Source organism: Microtus oregoni, unplaced genomic scaffold, assembly GCF_018167655.1.
Source record: "Microtus oregoni isolate MIOR12 unplaced genomic scaffold, Mior012 000060F_ref0000265, whole genome shotgun sequence".
NCBI classification, from domain to species: domain Eukaryota; kingdom Metazoa; phylum Chordata; class Mammalia; order Rodentia; family Cricetidae; genus Microtus; species Microtus oregoni.
In genome coordinates, this window is record NW_024543870.1 from 10,265,397 (window position 1) to 10,287,938 (window position 22,542).

The window sequence follows — 22,542 nt, forward strand, 5'->3', positions numbered from 1 at the left end:
CCTTCCTTTCTTCTTCAAAAAAGTCAGGACACAAAGAGAAGACAACCAAACAGGACAAAATAAGACAAAGCAAAAGTCCTCATTTCGAGGCTGGACAAGGCAACCCACTAGGAGGAGAAGAGTTCTAACAGCAGGCAGACTAGTCAAAGATGCTCCTGCCTGCAAGATGTGCTGGAGTAACAGAAGTGAAAAACTTGTGGGATGGCCAAATAACAGCTGGTTTAACTTGAGGTCCACGACAAAAGAGGGAGCCCATGCCCTACACTTCCTGGATGGCAAGGAACCAAATGCTGGATACCCCAGGGACCTAGAACAGAACCAAACACAACTGGAAAAAAAATGAATGATTCCTAATGATATTCTGCTATGCTCATATGTCGGTGCCTTGTTCAGTCATCAGAGGCTTCCTCCAGCAGCAGACGGAACGGGCTGGGAGAAGTGGAGGGAGGGGAAACTGTGGTTAGGATGGGTTGTATGAGAGAAGAATCTGTTTTCAATGTAAAAAAATTAAATGCCATTTTCTTTTTCTGAGTGTAAAATAAATTAACTCATAATGGAAGCATAGTTATTCGTTTCAAATATTAAATAATTGCCATTTTCAAAGAACACCTACCCTTTTAGAACTGCTTCACAAAACTGTGTTCTCTTATCATCACGACAAAATTGTGCGAGGTAACCTCCTATAGTACAGGTAATAAAAATCAATGATATGACGATGTTTAAAAGTACTATTTGAGGGTTTTTAAGATTGATCAGTGAGTTAAAGTGCTTGCTGGGAGCTTGATGACTTAAGTTAGATCCCTGGGACCCCCATGCTGGGAGGGAGGAATTAATCCCACCCCACACGTTCTCCTCTGACCTCCACACGCGTAGCATTGCATGTGTGTGTTCACACACGTATGCACATAAAAAAAGAATGTTGTTTGAGAGGCTGAGGAGATGGCTCATTCACCAGAGTGCTGGCCACATAAGTATTAGAATCCATGCTTGAGCTCAGCACCTAAGTGAAAAAAAAAAAAAGAAAGAAAAAGAAAAGAAAGCTGGCTGCAGTGTTTGTAATCCTTGTCCCATGAATACAGAACTGGAATCCCCCGGGCTCAGTGGGCAGCCAAGTGTAGCCGAATCCATGAGCTCCAGTCCCAGTGAGAGATCTTGACAAAAAAAGATAATATAATAAAAGAGTAGTAAAAGATAAGATGATAAAAGAGTCAATGTCTACTAAGTTGGCCTCTTATGACCATATGTTACCCTCCCTCGAACTGTAGAGTTTCTATCAAATATTTGAAAACCGATCAAGCCATGCAATATAAAAATAAACTAAGCATCCAAAAGCTTTATTTTTCAGAAGCAATGATTATTTTAAAATATCTCATGTTTAGAAAAGATAAAATTATAAAATATATATCTCCTAAAAGTAAAATGGCAAAAACCACTATGAATGTGTCATAGTTTATTTCATTATGTTTCATTCATGTGTAATAAAACTCCTTTAAGGAAACAGTAAAAATCACTACTAGGAATTTTGTATAGGCTTGAGGTGATTGCTTGTGAAAGAAAAATGAGAAATCTATGTAGTTCCCCAGAAGTAACCATGCATGCAATTTTATCCTCTGGCCTTTTTTGAGCAGTGACTCAAAGCAGGGAAAAATCTTTTTCTTTAGTGAAAAAATTGACCAGTACAAAATAAGGCATGAATACTCTATTACTCATTCACAATTCATAACATCAAGAGAATTTTCATTGAAACATATTGCTTAGTCTTCCGTGTAGCAGGGTGACCTCTGTAAGCACAGTAAGGGGTTCAGAGACAAGCAGGCAAAAATGACAATAGAGATTTTATATACATCTGTCAATAGTGTACATGCATTCTTATGTTCTAAAAGTAAGATATTTTATGTATTAAATATTCAAAAGCCCCTGATGTAATAAAAATGCTTTTTTCATAATTGAATTCCTTCCATTATTAAAGACAGAGCAGCACTTTGTGTTTGCAAAGGGGGGTGAGCAGGACGTCTGGGTGGGCGACTACATTTTTGTCTGAGTTTCCCCGTGGAATTGTTATGTCTTTTAGACGAGCTCAGTTTGGCTGTGCCCCAGCTGACAGGAAGATTTAAGTCCTCTGTAGGTACGGCACTTGATCTTATTTTAGGAGTGAGGGATTTCTTTGAATTATAGCTCACATGTTCACAGCTTTTTGTTGTCTTTGGACTCTGCCCAGGATGGTATTTTTCATCGATTTCTTGGCTTTTCCTTCCAGTGAGACAAATACTGTCCGTAGGAGCAAGGGAAGGAAGAAATGTTTGAGATGGTGTTTGCCTGAATGACCCAGTGGCTGGATCTTGCGGGTATATGGGGAAATGTTGACTGACTTTATATCCAAAAACTAATTTTCTTGACTCTGAGTTATCTAGTTTGACCGAGCAGAGGTCATCTATTGTTATATTCTGATAGTTGTCTGATGGATTTTGAAGTGTAGTCAGTGTTTTAGAATTACACCGAGGAACACTAGGTAAAATTCCAGTTCTATTTTGTTGTAAAACTAACCCAGTACCAGGAATAAAAAGTTTTGCTTCTTGCTGTTTTGGCAAGCTGGCGATGTCTTTGTTTGATGTCCGCGGATGTGTTTGTCCATCCAAGGTGGTGCCCTTCCAGATCAGAGGGTTGTATATGACTTGTCTGTCAATAGGGCATGCGTTGCACTTCTGAAATAACCAACTGTCAATACATTTCCTGTGAAACTTGAGACAAAAAGATTGCGGGTTAATCAGAGCTACAGCAACACTACTTATATGAAAATTTCCCATCTAGTTGTATATTAAGACTATTGAGCAGAGAGAAAGGGAATTCTAACGTATCAAGTTTTATGAAAATATTTCGAAGAAGTTCATTTGTAAATACAATGTCTACACTGACCGATTTCCATTTCCCGCAGTAAAATGCTAAGCCCTTTGAATATATCACCTTCATAACTTAGTTAGAAACTCATTGTTCAAGGTATCGTTTTCATGCTAATTACTTCTAATGATAGAAAACATTTAAAAATTAAAAGATTATAATCAACTAGAATTGAAAACAAGTCTAACAATCATGAGATGCAAAATAACACACATTTTTGGTTATTAAAAACACTACCAGTTTAAATGTGGCTTTAAAGCTCAACATGTTTATTTAAGCAATGTTATTTTAGAAAAAATATGATTATTAAGTACGACTGACAAGTGAAATTGGACTTTGATTCTAGTGGGTCTTTATGAATAATTTTCAATTAAGGAATTTTTATTTCATCTAGAGAGCTGTAAAAACACATGGCACAAATCTAGGATTCTGTAGATTTTTTTTATGTCACATGTAACAAAAGTACATAAAAGGATGCAGTTAAAACGCCATGCATCCTAACTAGACAGTGTGTAAGGAAGCAAGTCCTCCCGGTGTGAACTTGCCGCCAGGGGCAAGCTCCATCCTCTGTGACATCTTGTCCACATGTGCTATTCCTCTGTGACATCTTGTCCACATGTGCTATTCCTCTGTGACATCTTGTCCACATGTGCTATTCCTCTGTGACATCTTGTCCACATGTGCTATTCCTCTGTGACATCTTGTCCACATGTGCTATTCCTCTGTGACATCTTGTCCACATGTGCTATTCAAGTGAGCGGGTGTCTGCACAGAGTACAACCGGAAAACAAACGGGGAAACGCCTACTGCCACCTCACTCATGGGGAATGGCCCTTGAGGAAAAGTCAAAGAGAAGGACGTGGCTTTTACCTTGTGAGAACACGGCAGCAGTCTTGTGTATTGGCCAAGACAAAATGACTTCAAGCAGAGTCGACACTGGTACCCTGGAGCAAGCAGCTTGCTGTTCTTTGTAATCATCAGGAGAGGCAGTGTCTTTACGACTTGTTTTGGTGTGCAAAACTGACTAAATGAAGATAAACAGAGAGACCTGAGCACCCATGTGTCATTATTGATGAGAATGTGATTGAAAGCACAATTTTTCCGCATACGTAATACAATGGAACCCCAGGTTCTCTGCAAATCTTGAGTGAGCCGACTTCATATGGAAGACATTTTAGTTTAGCCACATCAAATAGAAATACTAATGAGATTTTTGTTTATACTTTAAAGTCAATAAAAGGACAAAAATCTGAGGGTCATAAGCTGAAATTACTTCTCTTTGAGCAAGTGTTTAGACATATCCTTAGAAACACAAACTGATTTATGTGTCAACTGATGAAGTATGCGAACAGTCAGCCCAAATTCTCAAGGGTAGATGGCAATTTGTGAGAAAATTCATTTGGGGGGTACCTGCTAACCCCAATATTTTTAGAGTAACAGTACAACTTTAAAAGCACATAAAGGTATTCAGTGTCAGTAGCAAGTGGTAAAACGGATAAAATGGTGTTTAAAAACAAAAGCTCAGGTCAAGGAGCTATTTTGGATGACATTCACATAGCTGACAGAAAAGTTAACGCTTTCCATTCTACAGATATATGACCATAATGGTAGAAAATCATTCCTGTTTTAAAGATGAGAGAATTGATGTCTGTATCCCCAAAGCTGGCTGACAGCATGTGCTCGGCCAGGACTAGACTCAAGCAGGCTGACTCAAGACCCTTGTTCTTCCAAGGATGTGAAGTGTTACTTGGAACACCTATGCAATTACTAAACAAATAAGAAACCAAGGACCATATATAACCAATTCAAATGAAAAATTACTCAAAGGTCCTGAAACACAGGAAGTGTGAATTTTGCTAACTCTCACCCTTGCATCTCTTGAAGATATTCTGTATTCATTTCTTCATTTTTAATATCTAAATATTTTACAACATCTGACCTTTTATCTGCTGATCTCCATCTTTGGTTTCTCTTCTGAAATTGGTGTGAAAATAGGTCATAAAAATGTGTTATGATTAAGTAATAAAGGTTGCATATAGATAATACAATATTGTAAAATGCTCATTATAAGAATATCTACTTTATCACAAAATTATAGATTACTAGTAGCTCTCATATCCTTCCACGAGGTTGCTAGAATGACCTTCTTCTTTTCAACACTAAGGGGTTAACCAACAGAAAACTAAGCTACACACGGTACTTTGAATTCAGTAATTTATTTTTCATTTAAAAGAGTTCCTTATTGTATGTGTATGAGTGCTTTGCCTACGTGTCTATCTGTTCAGCACACATGTACCTGGTGCCTACAGAGGACAGAGGAGGACACTGGGCGCCTGAGAACTGGGGTTCAGGAGTGTTCGGAGTCACCAGACGCTCCTCCAGAAGAGGTAGGATTCCCTAAACTGTCCAGACTGCCTTCGGATTTGCAGTCCTCAGCCTTCTGAGTAGCTGGAATGACAGACGTGCACCACCATGCTCAAAGTCACTCCCTCTCTTCCTCCCAGCTTCCTCCTTTTGTTTAGTGTTCTCTCTGTCTCCACCGTTCCTCTTTCTCCCCTAACTCTCTCTCTGTGGGGGGGTGTACATGTGATGCCTCTTGCATTGAAGACAAACATGAAATTACAGGAAGAGATCCTCTCTGTCCACCATGTAGGTCCCAGGGATTGAACCTGGATCCCTAGGCTTGACAGCAAATACCTTTACCACTGAGCTATCTTGCTAGCTTGTCCAGTTCTTAATGTAAAATATAGTATTTATAATCATAGGTGTTTTATTTTCACGACAAGAAAAAAGTAGCATTATTCAGCATCATTATATATAAATATAAATATATATATATATGTAATATGTATACATTTACTGCTAGGTTTCACTAAGTAGCTCAGACTAGCCTCAAACATGTGACTGTCCTGCCTTAGCCTCCCGAGGGCTGAGGTGACAGGTCTGTGCTACCAAATCTGGCTTCACTTTTAAAATGTGCAGTTCAAAGGATGCCTAAAAGTTCTATGGATTATTACTCTGGCCATGATTTTTTGTTTGTTTGTTTGCTTTTTGTTTTTCAAGACAGGGTGTCTCTGTAGCTTTGGAGCCTGTCCTGGAACTAGCTCTTGTAGACCAGGCTGGCCTCGAACTCATAGAGATCCACCTGCCTCTACTTCCCAAGTGCTGGGATTAAAGGCGTGCGCAATCGCTGCCTGGCTCTAAAACTAATTTTTAAATTAAAAGTCAATTAGTTCATTCCAGAGTGTTATCTGCTTTTCATGCTCTTGGATTTACTGCTCTATACAACATGATGGACGCCACGTTCGGTTAAAGGCGGGCCCCTTACCTCACGGAATGCAAAAGTGTGAGCAAGATGACAGCAGCTGTCGAAGCATTCCTGGCACAAGTGGTACTCCACACACTCAGTGCACCTGAGACACAGCACACGAAAACACAGGAGAGAGAAGTCCAGTCACTGCCACAGTGTTGACTCATCTTCCCATGCGTGCCCCACACATGACGAAGCCCACTCTGGTCCACACTGTGGATTAGTTTCCTATTATTTCTGTGGAATTTCCTATACATTTGATAGCTTAAGTCACGACAGTAATTGTCAGACACTTCTGTAGAACGGAAGCTTGATGGGTCTCGAAAGGGTAAGAACCAGGTGTTGGCCTGGCTGAGCCACTTTTCCAGGCTTCAGAGGGACTAACTGTCTTTCCCTGTCACTTCCTCTGCTCTCCTCAACTTTCAAGAGCCCTTGTGATTCTACTGGGTTTATGGAGGTTGGAGTCATCTTAGTTAAAGGTCCATGAATAAGAAACCTTAACCTTTATGTCACCTCACTCCCTTCAACATGTAAGCAGACATAGAGGTTCTGCAGTAAACCTGTGGGTACACTGGGAGACACTCAGGTCTGCGGTAAACCTGTGGTACACTTGGAGACATTCAGGGATAAACCTGTGGGCACACTTGGAGACTGCTACTATTTTGTCTCCTCCATGTCCTTTTCATGGTACTCTCCTAGACCAGAGTTTAGGCCCCAGCGATTTCTTTCTCGAGTGGTCCATGGGACCGCAGCCCACAGACACGGGGTTTGTCACATGTCTACACAAGCCTTCTTTCCAGCTGTCTCCTGAAGGGTAGGGTTACACTTGGCAGGGCTCTTGCATCCTAGAATCATACTTTTTCCTCCCCACAGAACGATAAATGTATGAGGTCTCAACAAAAGCTACTAATATAATTTGAAAATGTAACTTTTTACAGAAGCCTGATTTCAAGCTTATGCTATTAATAATTTTTATTAGAAATTTTACCACTTAAAATTTTCATTTACTTGCTACAAAATTCACAAAATAAAGATTGTGAGCATGAGACAAACAGGCTTACTTTTAAATTTAAATTTTCTAACGTTTAGGATATTTCCTTGCAAAATAAGAAAAATATGCGCTCATACATTGCAGAAGATGCAAGTGTTAATTTATTTCTTATTACTATTCATATGCGTAGATCCTTAGTAATGAACATCACAAACCAGCAATGCTGTAACTCTCTTGAGTCATCAGAGTAGGCTAGGATAAAAACCTAAGTAACTCTGCAGTTTAACATACACGTGATGTTTCGTGAACTAACCTGAAAGGGGAACCAGCTGAACCAGCCGCATCCCGACACCCTAACGAAGAGGAAGCTGCTGCTTGTATAGAGCTGAACTAGCTTTGGAGGCTGAGTGCAATGTTTGTTGCTTGAAGGAGAGTGGAAGACGGAGCCACAAACGTCCCAGATGCTGCTTTTATTTGTGATGGAAGAATGAGAAACTGGGAGATGTTAGCCAAATCCATAGGCAAGCCATGAGAAGAAGCTGCTTCACAGCCAACCCACAGGAGAATGAAAAGCCAAGGCTCTGGTGGAAGTGAGGGAACTAAAATGCAATCCCAAGCAAGCTGTCATTGCTATTGTGGAAGAGGGCAGCTTAGCGCAAGCCCACCCTAACAAGCTGTCATTGCTATTGTGGAAGAGGGCAGCTTAGCGCAAGCCCACCCTAAGGCTCAGACTTACTTGTAGCACCTCCCCTCGATCGGCAGCTGTTTACAGTTGTTGCAGGGAATTCCGAGGTGTTTGTCTAGTCGTTCTTTCTCAGAGGTCGTCATAAGTTTGTTAGAGTTTTTGAATTCCTCCAAGATGACTTTTAATGGTGCAAACCCTTCCCTGCACAGCGGGCATTTTATCATGGAGCTGTTCGACCCCGTATCTTGATAACTGGCTAAGATCTTCATGCATTTTATGTGAACATTATTGCCGCATCCAAATCTATCAGAAATAAAATTCAAATTTATCACTCATTGTATGTATTTGTTAGAGATGTTTATTTCAATAGAAAATCTCTCTGAGACCATCTTTATTCCTTATAAAATGCACTTTGAACTGATTTCTAGATATAGCTGGATTACAAACAAAAATATAATTTCCCATCTTTATCAAAATTCCAAATATAACTTTTTCCTCACTTAAAGGAAATGGTAAGAAGATTTACATCATAAAATTATGTTTCATTCATAAGGTCAGAATGAGTATAGTTTTAACACAAAGGAAAGTTAACAGAACAATTCTTTAACTAGAGGGTGGAGTCCTACCCTCCTTTTCTCTCTTTTGCTTTTTTGAGAACTCATGTAGCATCTTAAACACATTAGCAATCTCTGCTGGGAGAAGTTATATTGCGGAAGTAGTTAGTAGGTTTTCAGTACTCAATGGAAGCAACCACAGAGAAACACGCAAAATAGGAGTCAACTATTTGTCAAGTGTAGAAAAGAAAAATGAATGAAACGAATTCCAGCAGCAAACTGTTGTTTCGATTTTTAAAGTCCAACTTATGAGTGCCTTTGTAAATAGCAAGAAGGAGATTCTCTCGGCGAGGACTTTTGCTAAGTAAAAATTAAACAATTTAAGTTACAAGATAGAATTTCTTAAAAATTGAAAAGAGCATTTATAACTTCAAAGTAAATCTTTATATCCAGAAAATATTGTTGCAGCTGTAACATTTCCTCCCTCTGTAAAGAAAACACAAGAGCTGGTGAGAGGCCAAGTAAAGGCGCTTGGTGCCCAGTGATCTGAGTTTACACTGATCGATCACTGGAACACGCAGGGTGGTAGAGAAAATAAACCTCCACAGGTTGGGCTCTGACCTATATACATGCTAAGGCATGTACGCACCCACCTTCTCAAATCAGTCAGTTAATCAATCAACAATAAATAAATAAATCTTGAAGGGCTTAAAAAGCAAACAGAAAACCTTCCTCTTCATTATTTACAGCAGAGGGCTGAATAACTGTGGAATGATACTTCTAATTTTTACCCTTACAATGTGCCCTAGACATATTTAAACAGGACATCTCATAAGACATATATGAGGGAACAAAAGAACACAGAAAACAGGAATTAGACAGAGAGGAAGCTTTTACTTTGTCTCTCAAGGAATCTCGTAAAGTAACTTCATAAGAATATTAGACTATGGGGCTGGAGAGATGGCTCAGAGGTTAAGAGCACTGGTTGTTCCAGAGAGGTCCTGAGTTCAATTCCCAGAACCCCATGGCGGCCCACAATCATCTGTAATGAGATCTGGTGCCCTCTTCTGGCCTGCAGGCATACATGCAGATAGAACACTGTATACATAATAAAAGAATAAAAAATGTTTTAGAAAAAGAATATTAGACTGGAATTCCCCTAAGACTTTCGGATCCAGCGTTAAACCCATCACCTGCAGAAGGTGACAGGGAGTCTTTTCTCCAGCAGCACCTCTTGACAAATAGGGCAGACGTCCTCAGCACTGACGTCCTTCTGTTTGAGGCAGCCGCCTGCTTCCACACACGTGTTCTCGTCCCTTGCTCCACGCTTGGGAGTTTGAACCTGGTGGATCCCCCGTAGCAAGTCATTTATTTCTCCTTCCGTAAGACCCAGCTGGAAAGCAGCTAGCAAGAAACACCAAAGTCTTAGAGTTCGGTGGCAAGAAAGGAAACATGAAGATGTAATAGCAGGGTGTGTTACATTCTTTCAAATACTAGGGTAGTACTAGTTGGATTATACAGTGACCACTTCTTCATCTTCTACTTAGAAAAAGAATCATTAGAAAAGAGTAATTTACAAAGACAATTCGATTGCCCCCTCCTACACTTGCTACTAAAAATACTGCAGGACGTGTTATCACAGGCTTGAGACGTGATAATGCTAACCCTGCTTTTGGCATCATGGTGACATTTTGGTCTTTTCACGTGCCTGTAAACGAATCCCTCATCAGCATGCAACAGTATTAAAATAAGAGCAGGAGATATGACTCATTGATTAAGAGGAAGTAGTGCACTTGCAAAGGGCACAGGTTCAGACCCCAGAACCCTTACCATTGCAGCTCCAGGGATTCCAATACCCTCCTCTGGTGTAGTAAACACCCCACATGGGACAGACACACAGAGACACAACACATTTAAATAAATTAAAACAAACAGTAATAAGAATGCATAAAGGGAGAAAAGGAGCATGCGAATAGGTACGCATGGCTGTGTTTGTTAAGGGAGTGGATAACAGAGGGGTAGATTAGTTGTGCATATTTTCCTGTCTTTGTTCTGTGGCCATAGAGGAGTGCTTTGCTCATCAGGTTCATGTCAGACTTGGACAGTGCTCTGCAGGACAGCCTACTACACACTTACTAGATACCTACTAGACGCCTACTAGACACCGCATTGCCTGCACCCTGGGGAGCCCTGAATTTTCCTCAGCCTGCTGTTCTTACAATCAACTGTTTGTTTATTGTTTTAATCTTAGAACCCAAGATTCCTTCTCTCCATCCGTGGCTCCTTCTCCTGTCTGCCCTCTCTCTCTAACTAAGCACAATTTAATTTCTAGTTGTTAGTCCCCAAGTTCCGTTTATTTTGTATATTTTGAATACACATAAGTTAAATGTTATATGCAGGCCTGTGAAAGCTCTGTTTTCCTAGAAAGACCCCTTTCTAATTAAACACCAGAAAAGGGACAGCAAAAATGTTACTTTTGTTTCAGCAAAGAAACCTTTGTTTCTTATCTGAGGTGATGGGGCAGGTGCAGGAGGACTGTGGGAGGAAATCAAACTTTAATTACCCAGTACTTGGAGGAGGATTATTTGACATAGAGAAACAGCAACATCTGCTCTCTTTAAAATAGGAATTTCATGAAAGAAGCTGCCCGGGAACTGTTCTGTGTGGGAGAGCATAAATTAGAAAACAGCAGAAGCACTTGAGATGGTATGGAAGAGGTAATGTATGAGACCAACAAGAGTATTCTACAGGAAGTAGGCAGCTAGTCTGTCAAACAGCCTCAACCCACCACACAAATACTAATTCATTGTTTCTATGGTCTCGTGAACATGAGGCCAGCAGAAGAACGTTTGCATATTTATTACGTATTATTTAGTGTGTGCGCCTCCCTTATTTTTAACTCACTTCTTTTCTGATTCTAATGAAATCTGCAAAGCTACCACCCATAGCCATTTGCTAATATATTCTTTACATATAAATCACCTTTGACTGTTTATTGGACTGAAACTGAAAATTCTTTCAAAACATTTCAGGGATTACACTTCGCAAATGTGTTCCTTATGTTGTCTCTGTGACTTATTTTTTTTTCTAAAACACATGGCCTCTTTGTACTATTACGCCTCTTTTGTCTTTTCATGTGAGCTGTTTCAATCCTTTCAGAATCATATTTTCTTTGTAATGGTAATAGTCGTTCAGGTTTCTTTTGCTGCCCCTTCTCTTTTTTTGTTATTACAGCACCCGCGTGTGGCTCTGTTGGTGCAGGATGGAGGACGTGTTTGGTTGGAATTAATTGTCTCTGTATCACCACACAGCGGCTTCAGTAAATTATTGAGAAAAAAATCTTTCATCTTTCTTTCAAGTGCATTAAACCAAAAATAAGGCAGAAACATTAAACTAAATCTATTAAACAAATAATAATGAATGGAAGCATAAGTTTTGTATATTTAAAAAGTTATTTGGAGCTATTTTGGATTCCTGCATAAGAATGTCTGACATGTGGGAAGGGAAGACACAATCAAATGTCTCTCAGCAGTTAGCTCATTAACAGTCAAAAACTCCAAACAAAACACAATAATATACATAATCCAGACTCTGCATACTTTTCATCTTTATGTGGCTTATTATATTTTATAAATAATATTATATTTTTTATTACTCTATTTTTAAGGACCTCACTTTATATTTTCTAAATCATTATTTTAATCTATGACTGTCTTTATCTTTTTTTCTTCTCTCTTTCAAGCATACACACATTTTTTTTTTTAAACACACTGTGGCCTGTGTAGAGGTCTTTTTGTCTGAATCTGTCCTTATTGTGCATCTGTATTGTTGTTGATCGCTTGACAGCAATCTTTTCTTTTTTATTGCGAAAAGAAGAAAAAAAAACATAAACAAAAAACAAGTTTCCACCTCCTCCCAGCCTCCCATTTCCCTTCCCCTCCTCCCACCCTTCTCCCCCTCCTCCCACCCTTCTCCCCCTCCTCCCACCCTTCTCCCCCTCCCCCCACTCCTCTCCCCCTCCCTCTCCAGTCTACAGAGCAGTCCGGGTTCCCTGCCCTGTGGTAAGTCCTAGGTCCTCTCCGTCCATATCTAGGAAGGTGAACATCCAAACTGGCTAGGCTCCCACAAAGCCAGCACATTAAGTAGGATCAAAACCCCCTGCCATTGTCCTTGGTGTCTCATCAGCCCTCATTGTTCGCCATGTTCAGAGAGTCCGGTTTTATCCCATGCTTTTTCGGTCACAGTCCAGCTGGCCTTGGTGAGCTCCCCGTAGATCAGCTCCTCTGTCTCAGTGGGTGGATGCACGCCTCGTGGTCCCGAATTCTTTGCTCATGTTCTCCCTCCTTCTGCTCCTCCTTGGGACCTTGGGAGCTCAGTCCAGTGCTCCTGTGTGGGTCACTGTCTCGATCTCTATCCATCACCAGATGAAGATTCTATGATGATATGCAAGATATTCGTCAGTATTGCTCTAGGATAGGGTCATTTCAGGTTCCCAATCCTCAGCTGCCCAAGGAACTAACTGGGAACCTCATCTTGGGCACTAGGGAGCCCCTCTAGGGTCAAGTCGCTTGCCCACCCTAAAGTGGCTCCCTTAACTAAGAATTGTGGTTCCGTGCTCCCCTATCCACCTTTCCTTTATCCCAATTCTCCCGTTTCCCAGGTCCCCCCTCCTTCCCTTCTACCTTTTCTCTCCCCATCTCCCCTTACCCCCATCCCCCCCCCCCCAAGATCCCATTTTCTCCCCGGAAATTTGGTCTACTTCCCTTAGCGAAGAGGACAACTATATGTTTTTCCTTCGGTTCACCTTCTTCCTTAGCTTCTTTAGGTTCACCTATTGTAGACTCCGTGGTCCTTATTTATGGCTAGAAACCAATTATGAGTGAGTACATCCCATATTCATCTTTTTGGGTCTGGGACACCTCACTCAGGATAGTGTTTTCTATTTCCATCCATTTGCATGCAAAATTCGAGAAGTCATTGTTTTTTACCGCAGCATAGTACTCTAGCGTGTATATATTCCATACTTTCTTCATCCATTCTTCCATTGAAGGGCATCTAGGTTGTTTCCAGGTTCTGGCTATTACAAATAATACTGCTATGAACATAGTTGAACAAATGCTTTTGTCATTTGATAGAGCATCTCTTGGGTATATTCCCAAGAGTGGTATTGCTGGGTCCAGGGGTAAGTTGATCCCGAATTTCCTGAGAAACCGAAACACTGACTTCCACAGTGGTTGCACAAGATTGCATTCCCACCAGCAATGGATGAGGGTACCCGTTCTTCCACAGCCTCTCCAGCAAAGGTTATCCTTGGTGTTTTTGAGTTTAGCCATTCTGACAGGTGTAAGATGATATCTCAAAGTTGTTTTGATTTGCATTTCCCTGATTGCTAAGGAAGTTGAGCACGACTTTAAGTGTCTTTTGGCCATTTGAACTTCTTCTGTTGAGAATTCTCTGTTCAGTTCAGTGCCCCATTTTTTAATTGGGTTAATTAGCATTTTAAAGTCTAGTTTCTTGAGTTCTCTATATATTTTGGAGATCAGACCTTTGTCTGTTGCGGGGTTGGTGAAGATCTTCTCCCAGTCAGTAGGTTGCCTTTGTGTCTTAGTGACAGTGTCCTTTGCTTTACAGAAGCTTCTCAGTTTAAGTAGGTCCCATTTATTCAATGTTGCCCTTAATGTCTGTGCTTCTGGGGTTATACATAGGAAGCGATCTCCTGTGCCCATCTGTTGTAGGGTATTTCCCACTTTCTCTTCTATCAGGTTCAGTGTGTTCGGACTGATATTGAGGTCTTTAATCCATTTGGACTTGAGTTTTGTGCACGGTGAGAGATATGGGTCTATTTTCATTCTTCTACAGGTTGACATCCAGTTGTGCCAGCACCATTTGTTGAAGATGCTTTCTTTCTTCCATTGCATACTTTTAGCTCCTTTATCGAAAATGAGGTGTTCATAGGTTTGTGGGATAAAATCCGGGTCTTCTATACGATTCCATTGGTCGACTTCTCTGTTTTTATGCCAGTACCACACTGTTTTCATTACTGTAGCTCTGTAATAGAGTTTGAAGTCAGGGATGGTAATGCCTCCAGAAGATCTTTTATTGTATAGGATTGTTTTGGCTATCCTGGGTTTTTTGTTTTTCCATATAAAGTTGATTATTGTCTTCTCCAGATCTGTGAAGAATTTTGATGGGATCTTGATGGGGATTGCATTGAATCTATAAATTGCCTTTGGTAGAATTGCCATTTTTACTATGTTGATCCTCCCAATCCAAGAGCAAGGCAGGTCCATCCATTTTTTGGTATCCTCTTCAATTTCTTTCTTCAATGCCTTAAAGTTCTTGTCAAATAGATCTTTCACTTCCTTGGTTAGATGTACCCCCAGATATTTTATGCTGTTTGTGGCTATCGTGAATGGTGAAGCTTCTCTGATTTTCCTCTCTGCTTCCCTATCCTTTGTGTATAAGAGGGCAACTGATTTTTTGGAGTTGATCTTGTATCCTGCCACATTACTAAAGCTGTTTATCAGCTGTATAAGTTCTTTGGTGGAGTTTTGGGGGTCGCTTATGTACACTATCATATCATCTGCAAATAACAAAAGTTTAACTTCTTCCTTTCCAATTCGAATCCCCTTGATCCCATTATGTTGTCTTATTGCTATTGCTAGAACTTCAAGCACTATATTGAAGAGGTATGGTGAGAGTGGACAGCCTTGCCGTGTTCCTGAGTTAAGCGGGATGGCTTTGAGTTTCTCTCCATTTAATTTGATGTTAGCTGTCGGCTTGCTGTATATAGCTTTTATTATATTTAGGTATGACCCTTGTATCCCTAATCTCTCCAAGACTTTTAACATAAATGGATGTTGAATTTTGTCAAATGCTTTTTCAGCATCTAATGAAATGATCATATGGTTTTTTCTTTCAGTTTATTTATATGCTGGATTACATTGATAGATTTTCGTATGTTGAACCAGCCCTGCATCTGAGGAATGAAGCCTACTTGATCATAATGGATAATTTTTCGGATGTGTTCTTGGATTCGATTTGCCAGTATTTTGTTGAGGATTTTTGCGTCGATATTCATGAGTGAGATTGGCCTGTAGTTCTCTTTCCTGGTTGAGTCTTTGAGTGGTTTTGGTATCAGAGTAATTGTGGCTTCATAAAAGGAATTTGGTAATGACCCTTCTGATTCTATATTGTGGAATACATTAAGGAGTATAGGTATTAGGTCTTCTTGGAAGTTCTGGTAGAATTCTGCATTGAAACCATCTGGTCCTGGGCTTTTTTTGGTAGGGAGGTTTTTGATAACAGCTTCTAATTCTTCGCGACTTACAGGTCTGTTTAGATTGTTCACCTGGTCCTGGTTTAATTTTGGTAAATGGTATTTATCTAAAAAAGCGTCCATTTCTTTTACATTTTCCAGTTTTGTGGCATATAGGCTTTTGTAGTAAGATCTAATGACTCTCTGAATTTCCTCTGTGTCTGTGGTTATGTCCCCCTTTTCATTTCTGATCTTATTAATTTGCGTGTTCTCTCTCTTTCGTTTGATTAGTTTGGATAGGGGTTTATCTATCTTGTTGATTTTCTCCAGGAACCAGCTTTTTGTTTCATTGATTCTTTGGATTGTTTTCTGTGTTTCTATTTTGTTGATTTCAGCCCTCAATTTGATTATTTCCAGTCTTCTACTCCTCCTAGGTGAGTCTGCTTCTTTTTTTTCTAGAGCTTTCAAGTGGGCTGTTAAGTCTCCAATATGTGCTTTCTCTGTTTTCTTTAGGTGGGCACTTAGTGCTATGAACTTTCCTCTCAGGACTGCTTTCATAGTGTCCCATAAGTTCGAGTATGTTGTTTCTTTATTTTCATTGAATTCAAGGAAGACTTTAATTTCTTTCTTTATTTCTTCCTTAATCCAGGTATGGTTCAGTAGATGACTGTTCAGTTTCCATGAGTTTGTAGGCTTTCTGGGGGTAGCATTGTTGTTGAATTCTAACTTTAATCCATGGTGATCTGATAAGACACAGGTGGTTACTAATATTTTTTTGTAACTGTGTAAGTTCGCTTTGTTACCAAGTATGTGGTCAATTTTCGAGAAGGTTCCATGAGCTGCAGAGAAGAAGGTATATTCTTTCCTCTTTGGGTGGAATAATCTATAGATGTCTGTTAAGTCCATTTGCTTCATTACCTCCATTAATTCTCTAATTTCTCTGTTAGGTTTCTGTCTGATTGACCTGTCCATTGGTGAGAGAGGAGTGTTGAAGTCTCCTACTATTAGTGTGTGCGGTTTGATGGCTGCCTTGAGTTTTAGTAATGTTTCTTTTACGTACGTGGGTGCTTTTATATTAGGGGCATAGATATTCAGGATTGAGACTTCTTCCTGATGAATTGTTCCTGTTATGAGTATAAAATGTCCCTCTCCATCTCTTCTGATTGATTTAAGTTTGAAGTCAACTTTGTTAGAAATTAGTATGGCCACACCTGCTTGTTTCTTAGGTCCATTTGCTTGATAAGCCTTTTCCCAGCCCCTTACTCTGAGTAGGTGCCTGTCTTTGTGGTTGAGGTGTGTTTCTTGTAGACAGCAGAATGTTGGATCCTGTCTTTTTATAGGTGAGTTGAGCCCATTGATATTAAGTGATATTAATGACCAGTGGTTGTTAACTCCGGTCACTTTTTAAGTAGTAGGGTTTGTGTGTTTTCCTTCTTTGATTTGCGCTGGTGAAGAGTCTCTAGATGTCTGAGTTATTGTGGTCATTGTTGGACTCCTTGGTTAGTGATTTTCCTTCTATTATTTTCTGTTTATTTCTATTATTTTCCTTCTATTATTTTCCTTCTATTATTTTCTTGACAGCAATCTTAAAACTGCTGCGTCAGTTGTCTGTACTGCTCAGCTGAGTGGGTGGGGCTCCTCCACCTCAGTTCTCTGAGCGTCTAGTCTCACGGCGGAGAGACATGCTCACCGCCCCAACTCTGGGAAGCAGTGTGTCCGTGCTGCCACCAAATACCCACAGCACACAGCACATAAACTCCAATGGCATGCATAACCATAGGTTCTCTATGGCAGAACCTCCAAAAGAGCCCTCTGTGCCACAGTACCCAGGCAGGAAGCTTTCTCTTAAAGGAGCCAGCAAACAGAGCCTACCTGAAAAAATATGCGACTACCAATAAGCCACGTCTGTCTCTGTTTTCGTGTGTCTAGAATCCTTTTTCAGGCTTTCTTGGGTCTTATGTGGACCCATGCCAAACACTGGGCACCATATGTAACTGGAGGTTTCTCTGTCCAACCCCGCCCCACAGCCACTTCTACATAATCACCCAGAGACTTAATATTAATTACAGAATGTTTGTACACGCAGAGTTCAGAGGACATTCAGGAGATGCATCCTTCCTTCCACCATGTGGGGCATGGACTGCACTCTGGACCGCAGCTTGCACTGCGAGTAATTCTACCCACTGAGTCATCTCTGCGGTTCTCACCCTTGTCTTTTATTTAAGAATCTGAGTTTGAATGTGATATATAAACTTTCATTTTTGTTTAGGAAGAAACTGTTTCAACTTCTTGAAGTGTAAAAACTTTGGGGAGAGATACTTACCAGATTCTTTAGGAAAATAAGCACTTGAGTTTAGAATCTGTTTAAATAAAATGTTCTTATTTTTGTTAATTTTAAATTAGTCAAGAATTAGAAAATAAAAAGCCAGAAACTTACATTCATGATTCCTTGGAAGCTTGAATTTTTTCAGCAAGACCCTAATATTCATGAATAGAAAAAATTAAAACATTTATTTTTATATAATATCAAGACAAATTGTTTAACATGTAGACTGTAAAAAGGATTATTTGAGTTGCAATGCAAAAATGTTGTGAATAAACTTAAACTTAATTTTATGTCAGTCATAGTTGTGTTTTAAAGTTAGTCAATGTTCAAACTGACAAAGGAATTACGTCTGCGCTAAAGAGTTTGGTCAGAGGGAGAAAGTGCTTATCTCTCAAGACACGGTCCTTCAAAGGGTAGTGACGAAGTCCAGGTAGTCACAATGCTTTCTCTGACTTCCTTGAGAGCACCAAGGGATTGGTTTTCGTATGTCTACCATTTTAGTTCATAATAGAAAACTTTCAACTCTCACTAACTAAAACTGTGACCTTTCAAGAGGGGGAAAACATACATTTTTTAAAAAATACAGCAAATGTGCTTCATTAATTACATTAATGTTATATACACTATATACTTGGATAATTTTTTTTTTTTTTTTGCTTTTTCGAGACAGGGTTTCTCTGTGGTTTTGGAGCCTGTCCTGGAACTAGCTCTTGTAGACCAGGCTGGTCTCAAACTCACAGAGATTCGCCTGCCTCTGCCTCCCGAGTGCTGGGATTAAAGGCGTGCGCCACCACCGCCCGGCTACTTGGATAATATTTGCATTTAGTTTATGGTTGAAATATTATATGAAATGAGTTATGGTATATTAAAATCAGAAAAGAATGACCATACCCTGCCTTGTCATAAAATAATATTGGAGACACCTATTTAAAGGGTTATGGTAACTCTGTACATTTGAAAGTATAACATCTTTATTTTTCAGATACAGCCAATAACCTATGTTAGTAGACGTTCAGTGGATCAGTCCCAAACCTGGTAAGGAAAGGCATTAGAAAGCAAGACACACAGTTGCTGACGGGTAATAAATGCTAAGAATGTGTTTACTGGGACTGTGGAGATGACTCCACCATGAGGGCACTCGTTCTCACAGAAGACCTGGGTTCAATCCTCCCCATCCACATGAAGGTTTACAGCCATCTGTAACTTCAGTTTCAACACCCTCTTCTGACCTCTGTGGGCACCAGGCACACACATGGTGCATATACATACATCCAGCCAGGCCAGTCACACACACACACACACACACACACACACACACACACACACACACACTAAAATTTAAAACTAAAAAAATAATTTTACAACGGTGTCGTTATTGATTTGTTGGTGTGACTATAGGAAGGCAAAGCAAACTTAAGCAGGCTCTCCTAATTGATAAGATTGTCTTCCACGTGTGAAAGATAATTATTACCCAACACATAGGTTTTCCTAACACTGTAGAAGCTTCACGTTTGAGAGGTAAGCTTCAATTATAGTCCTCATTTTTATCCCAAAATGTTTATGTTAAAGGTGAAAGTTGTCTGAAACCTGACATCCTGAAAACAACAATTATTTTCATGATAATGTATTTCAGAAGACAGGAAGTTGTTGAAGAAAGTAATGTCTCAAGAGTAACTATGGATTTAATCATTGGATTTCACATTTGTGCACATGATATGTATCAATACTTTTCTACATGATATTATTAAGTGTTTCTCTATTGAGTTACTCACTTTGCGGACTCAAATGGAATTCTTGGAATAGTAAGAAACACATTGGTAAATTATGGCTATTTTAACTGTTAATCTTCCCAGTACCAAACTTCCTCATTCTTGCAGCATTCAAACCACGGACAATGGTGAGGCGCGTTTCCTCGTGGGAGACTGTTGCTAACTCACTCACCAGCAAATGTGCTTACACAGTTCCCCCCTCTTCAGAAACGTGGGGCAGTTACATTCATGAGGGTTTCCTAGCAAAACCTTAAGAAAAAAAGTAAGACAAAAAAAAATTTAAAAACAAGTTAATTCTTAGAGTTATGGCAAAACTAAGCTGATAAAAGAAATTAAATTAAAAACATTTAAACTAGTTTAGTTTAATGATTCTGAACTGAATCTGTGATTGGCTAGCACCTTTTGAGAAATAGTCTTTCTTCACAATCTAGGCTGGTTTTGCACTTCTGTATTCTTTACCTTTGCAAACAACTGGCACTATGGATTAACACATTTTTAAAGAAAGATCTTCTGTACTTAGGTGAAATTAAATATAAAATTAAAGCATTCACCCCAAACTATTATTTTTGAAGGGACAGAGGTAAAGGCGTTTGCCTTTTGTAAGACGGTTTGTTCATCTGAAGTTTTTTAGGGGGGTTTTCTGAACTTTCCTTCCATGAGAAAGAATTAGATTTATTCAACACTATACAGTCTATAGCTGTTCGTTAAACACAATAGATTGTGTAATCGGCAAAATAAAAGCGCATGCTTTGAACAAAGTACAGAGTGACGAACTGTATCCAGTACTCAGCTACGAGGCAATAAGTTTACATTTCTAAAGCACCTGGCAAGTGTTCTCATCCTGACAGACAAGAGGCCATGGATATAGGAAGCATCTCTTTTAGCGAAATAAATGGAATTCTTATTCACTCACACAGTTTTCAAAGTATCCTTTAAACTATCCTCTAATGAGTTGCTACAGCTTTAAAAACAAGTAAAAAGAAAACGATCTCAGCTAGAGACTGTTCTAGAGGACCTGATTTTAATGGGTTTTCATTTGACTTTACAGGGCTGGTGACCACTAACAAGGCGTCCAGGAATACACATCCCACACACCAAACATTCCTATCACCCTCTCCTTTATTTGTTTTTAATACTAAAGTTCAAGGTCCCATCTTACAGGAGTTGGACTCAGTTCGAGTTTCTAACTACCAAGAATCTTTTCTGATAGATACTATTTCCTTTTGTAACTTGCATAAAGTCTGGGGAGCCCTTGTGCTGAGGCCCATGTCTGTGCAGGGTTATGAAGTGGGCTTCCCTCCTCCCGACCCCCAAGACCCAGGGAAGGTGGGTTACGGTCGGTCGTTACTCGGAAATTCCCCTTTTCTGGCTCCTCCTCCCTCAGTAGAAAGCCGGTGGGGCCGATCTGTCGCAGGAGATAGATGCTGCTGCTCAGCGCCTGCTCTTGCTGCCAGCTGAGGCTATCATCCAAGTGTCTTCGTCTTTCGGAGGCTTTACAGCCTCCGCGAAGCATCCTGGGCGGCCCAGGCGCCACTGAGCTAGGCTTTCTGGGGCGCCTCGGGTCTCTATGGCAACAGCGCGCAGTGCAGTTGCCGTGGTGACGGTAGCTCTGTTCCAGTTGCCCCAGTGTGCCTTGCTATAGTTAGGCCTGGAGAAATTCCAGAAGTCCGCTCGCAGACTTTCAAAGCCGGGGCCACAGGCACATGGACAAACCCCTTAGTCTTTTTGCTGATTGGCTTACAGGAAGAACTGGTGAGAGCCGTATGTTAGGGCAGTTGCAGCCCAGTTACAGTGTTCGCTCTGCGTATTTCTCATCCATAATATAATAAACAAAAATGAACAACAGCAACAACAAAACACTCAGCATGATGGCTATTGTTCGGAATTCCACCAGCGTTTTCCAGGGGCTCACAACAGGATTACACTGAGTAAGTGACTGAGGGAAGATGAAGAAAGTAGGGGTAGCTTTAGGCAGTTCAGCTGGGTGTGGTGTGGTGTGGTGTGGTGGTGTGTGTGTGTGTGTGTGTGTGTGTGTGGTGATGTATCTGTTTAAAGTGTGTCCACGGCCTCTGAGCTTACAAAGCTCTATTTTTAAGGAGTTAGATTTTTTTTTTTTAGGTATGAAAAGTTTACCCAACAATCCACAAATTATTTCTAAACTTTATTTCTATCTTTTTAATTGAGAACTATCCTAAAGTATTAGTCAACAGTTTGATTCAAGGTTACTGAACGGGAAGCCATATTGCTGGATTCTCTGGAGGACATTGAAAGCAGGAGAGATCTCTGCGTGGTGGCTGGGTTACAGGAATAAGAAGGGCATCGATCCTATCTTCTCAGGGGAGGAGACCACCCCTAGATCAGGTCAAGAACCTGAAAAGAAAATGGCAAAATTCCCACTCCAGAGTAAAGATGGTGGCGAACCATCTTTGACAGGAGGCGAACCATCTTTGACAGGAACCTCCTTGACAGGAAGCGAACCATCCACATAAATACCACGGAACCTCACGTCCAAGGTTTGAACTTGACAGGAGGTGAGCCATCGCATAAACACCACAGAACCAAACGTCCAAGGTTTGAACTGACTGAATTTTGTTTTGCTTTCTTATTAAGTAGTGAAGAACTGACAGCTACACAACCATTCTTCCAAGATGAGCATCAGTGAAATGTAAGCAAAGAAAAACACCATATCATAAGAAATCTCCTTCAGGGCTTTTTAAGAGATCAAGATAAATTGTAAATTCATTTTATATAATA

General features: G+C 40.1%; 1 protein-coding gene across 1 annotated transcript; it reads right to left on the reverse strand.

Moving 5' to 3' along the window:
* Positions 1 to 1,940: 1,940 nt before the first annotated feature.
* Zswim2 (zinc finger SWIM-type containing 2) lies at positions 1,941 to 21,301 on the reverse strand. Its single transcript, XM_041639839.1, has 9 exons — positions 21,137 to 21,301; positions 19,961 to 20,037; positions 18,131 to 18,171; positions 9,629 to 9,839; positions 7,933 to 8,184; positions 6,224 to 6,308; positions 4,763 to 4,869; positions 3,766 to 3,919; positions 1,941 to 2,738 (listed from the first exon to the last, which is right to left on the reverse strand). Exons 1-9 carry the CDS (start codon positions 21,299 to 21,301, stop codon positions 1,941 to 1,943), a joined length of 1,890 nt encoding a protein of 629 aa, XP_041495773.1.
* Positions 21,302 to 22,542: the final 1,241 nt, after the last annotated feature.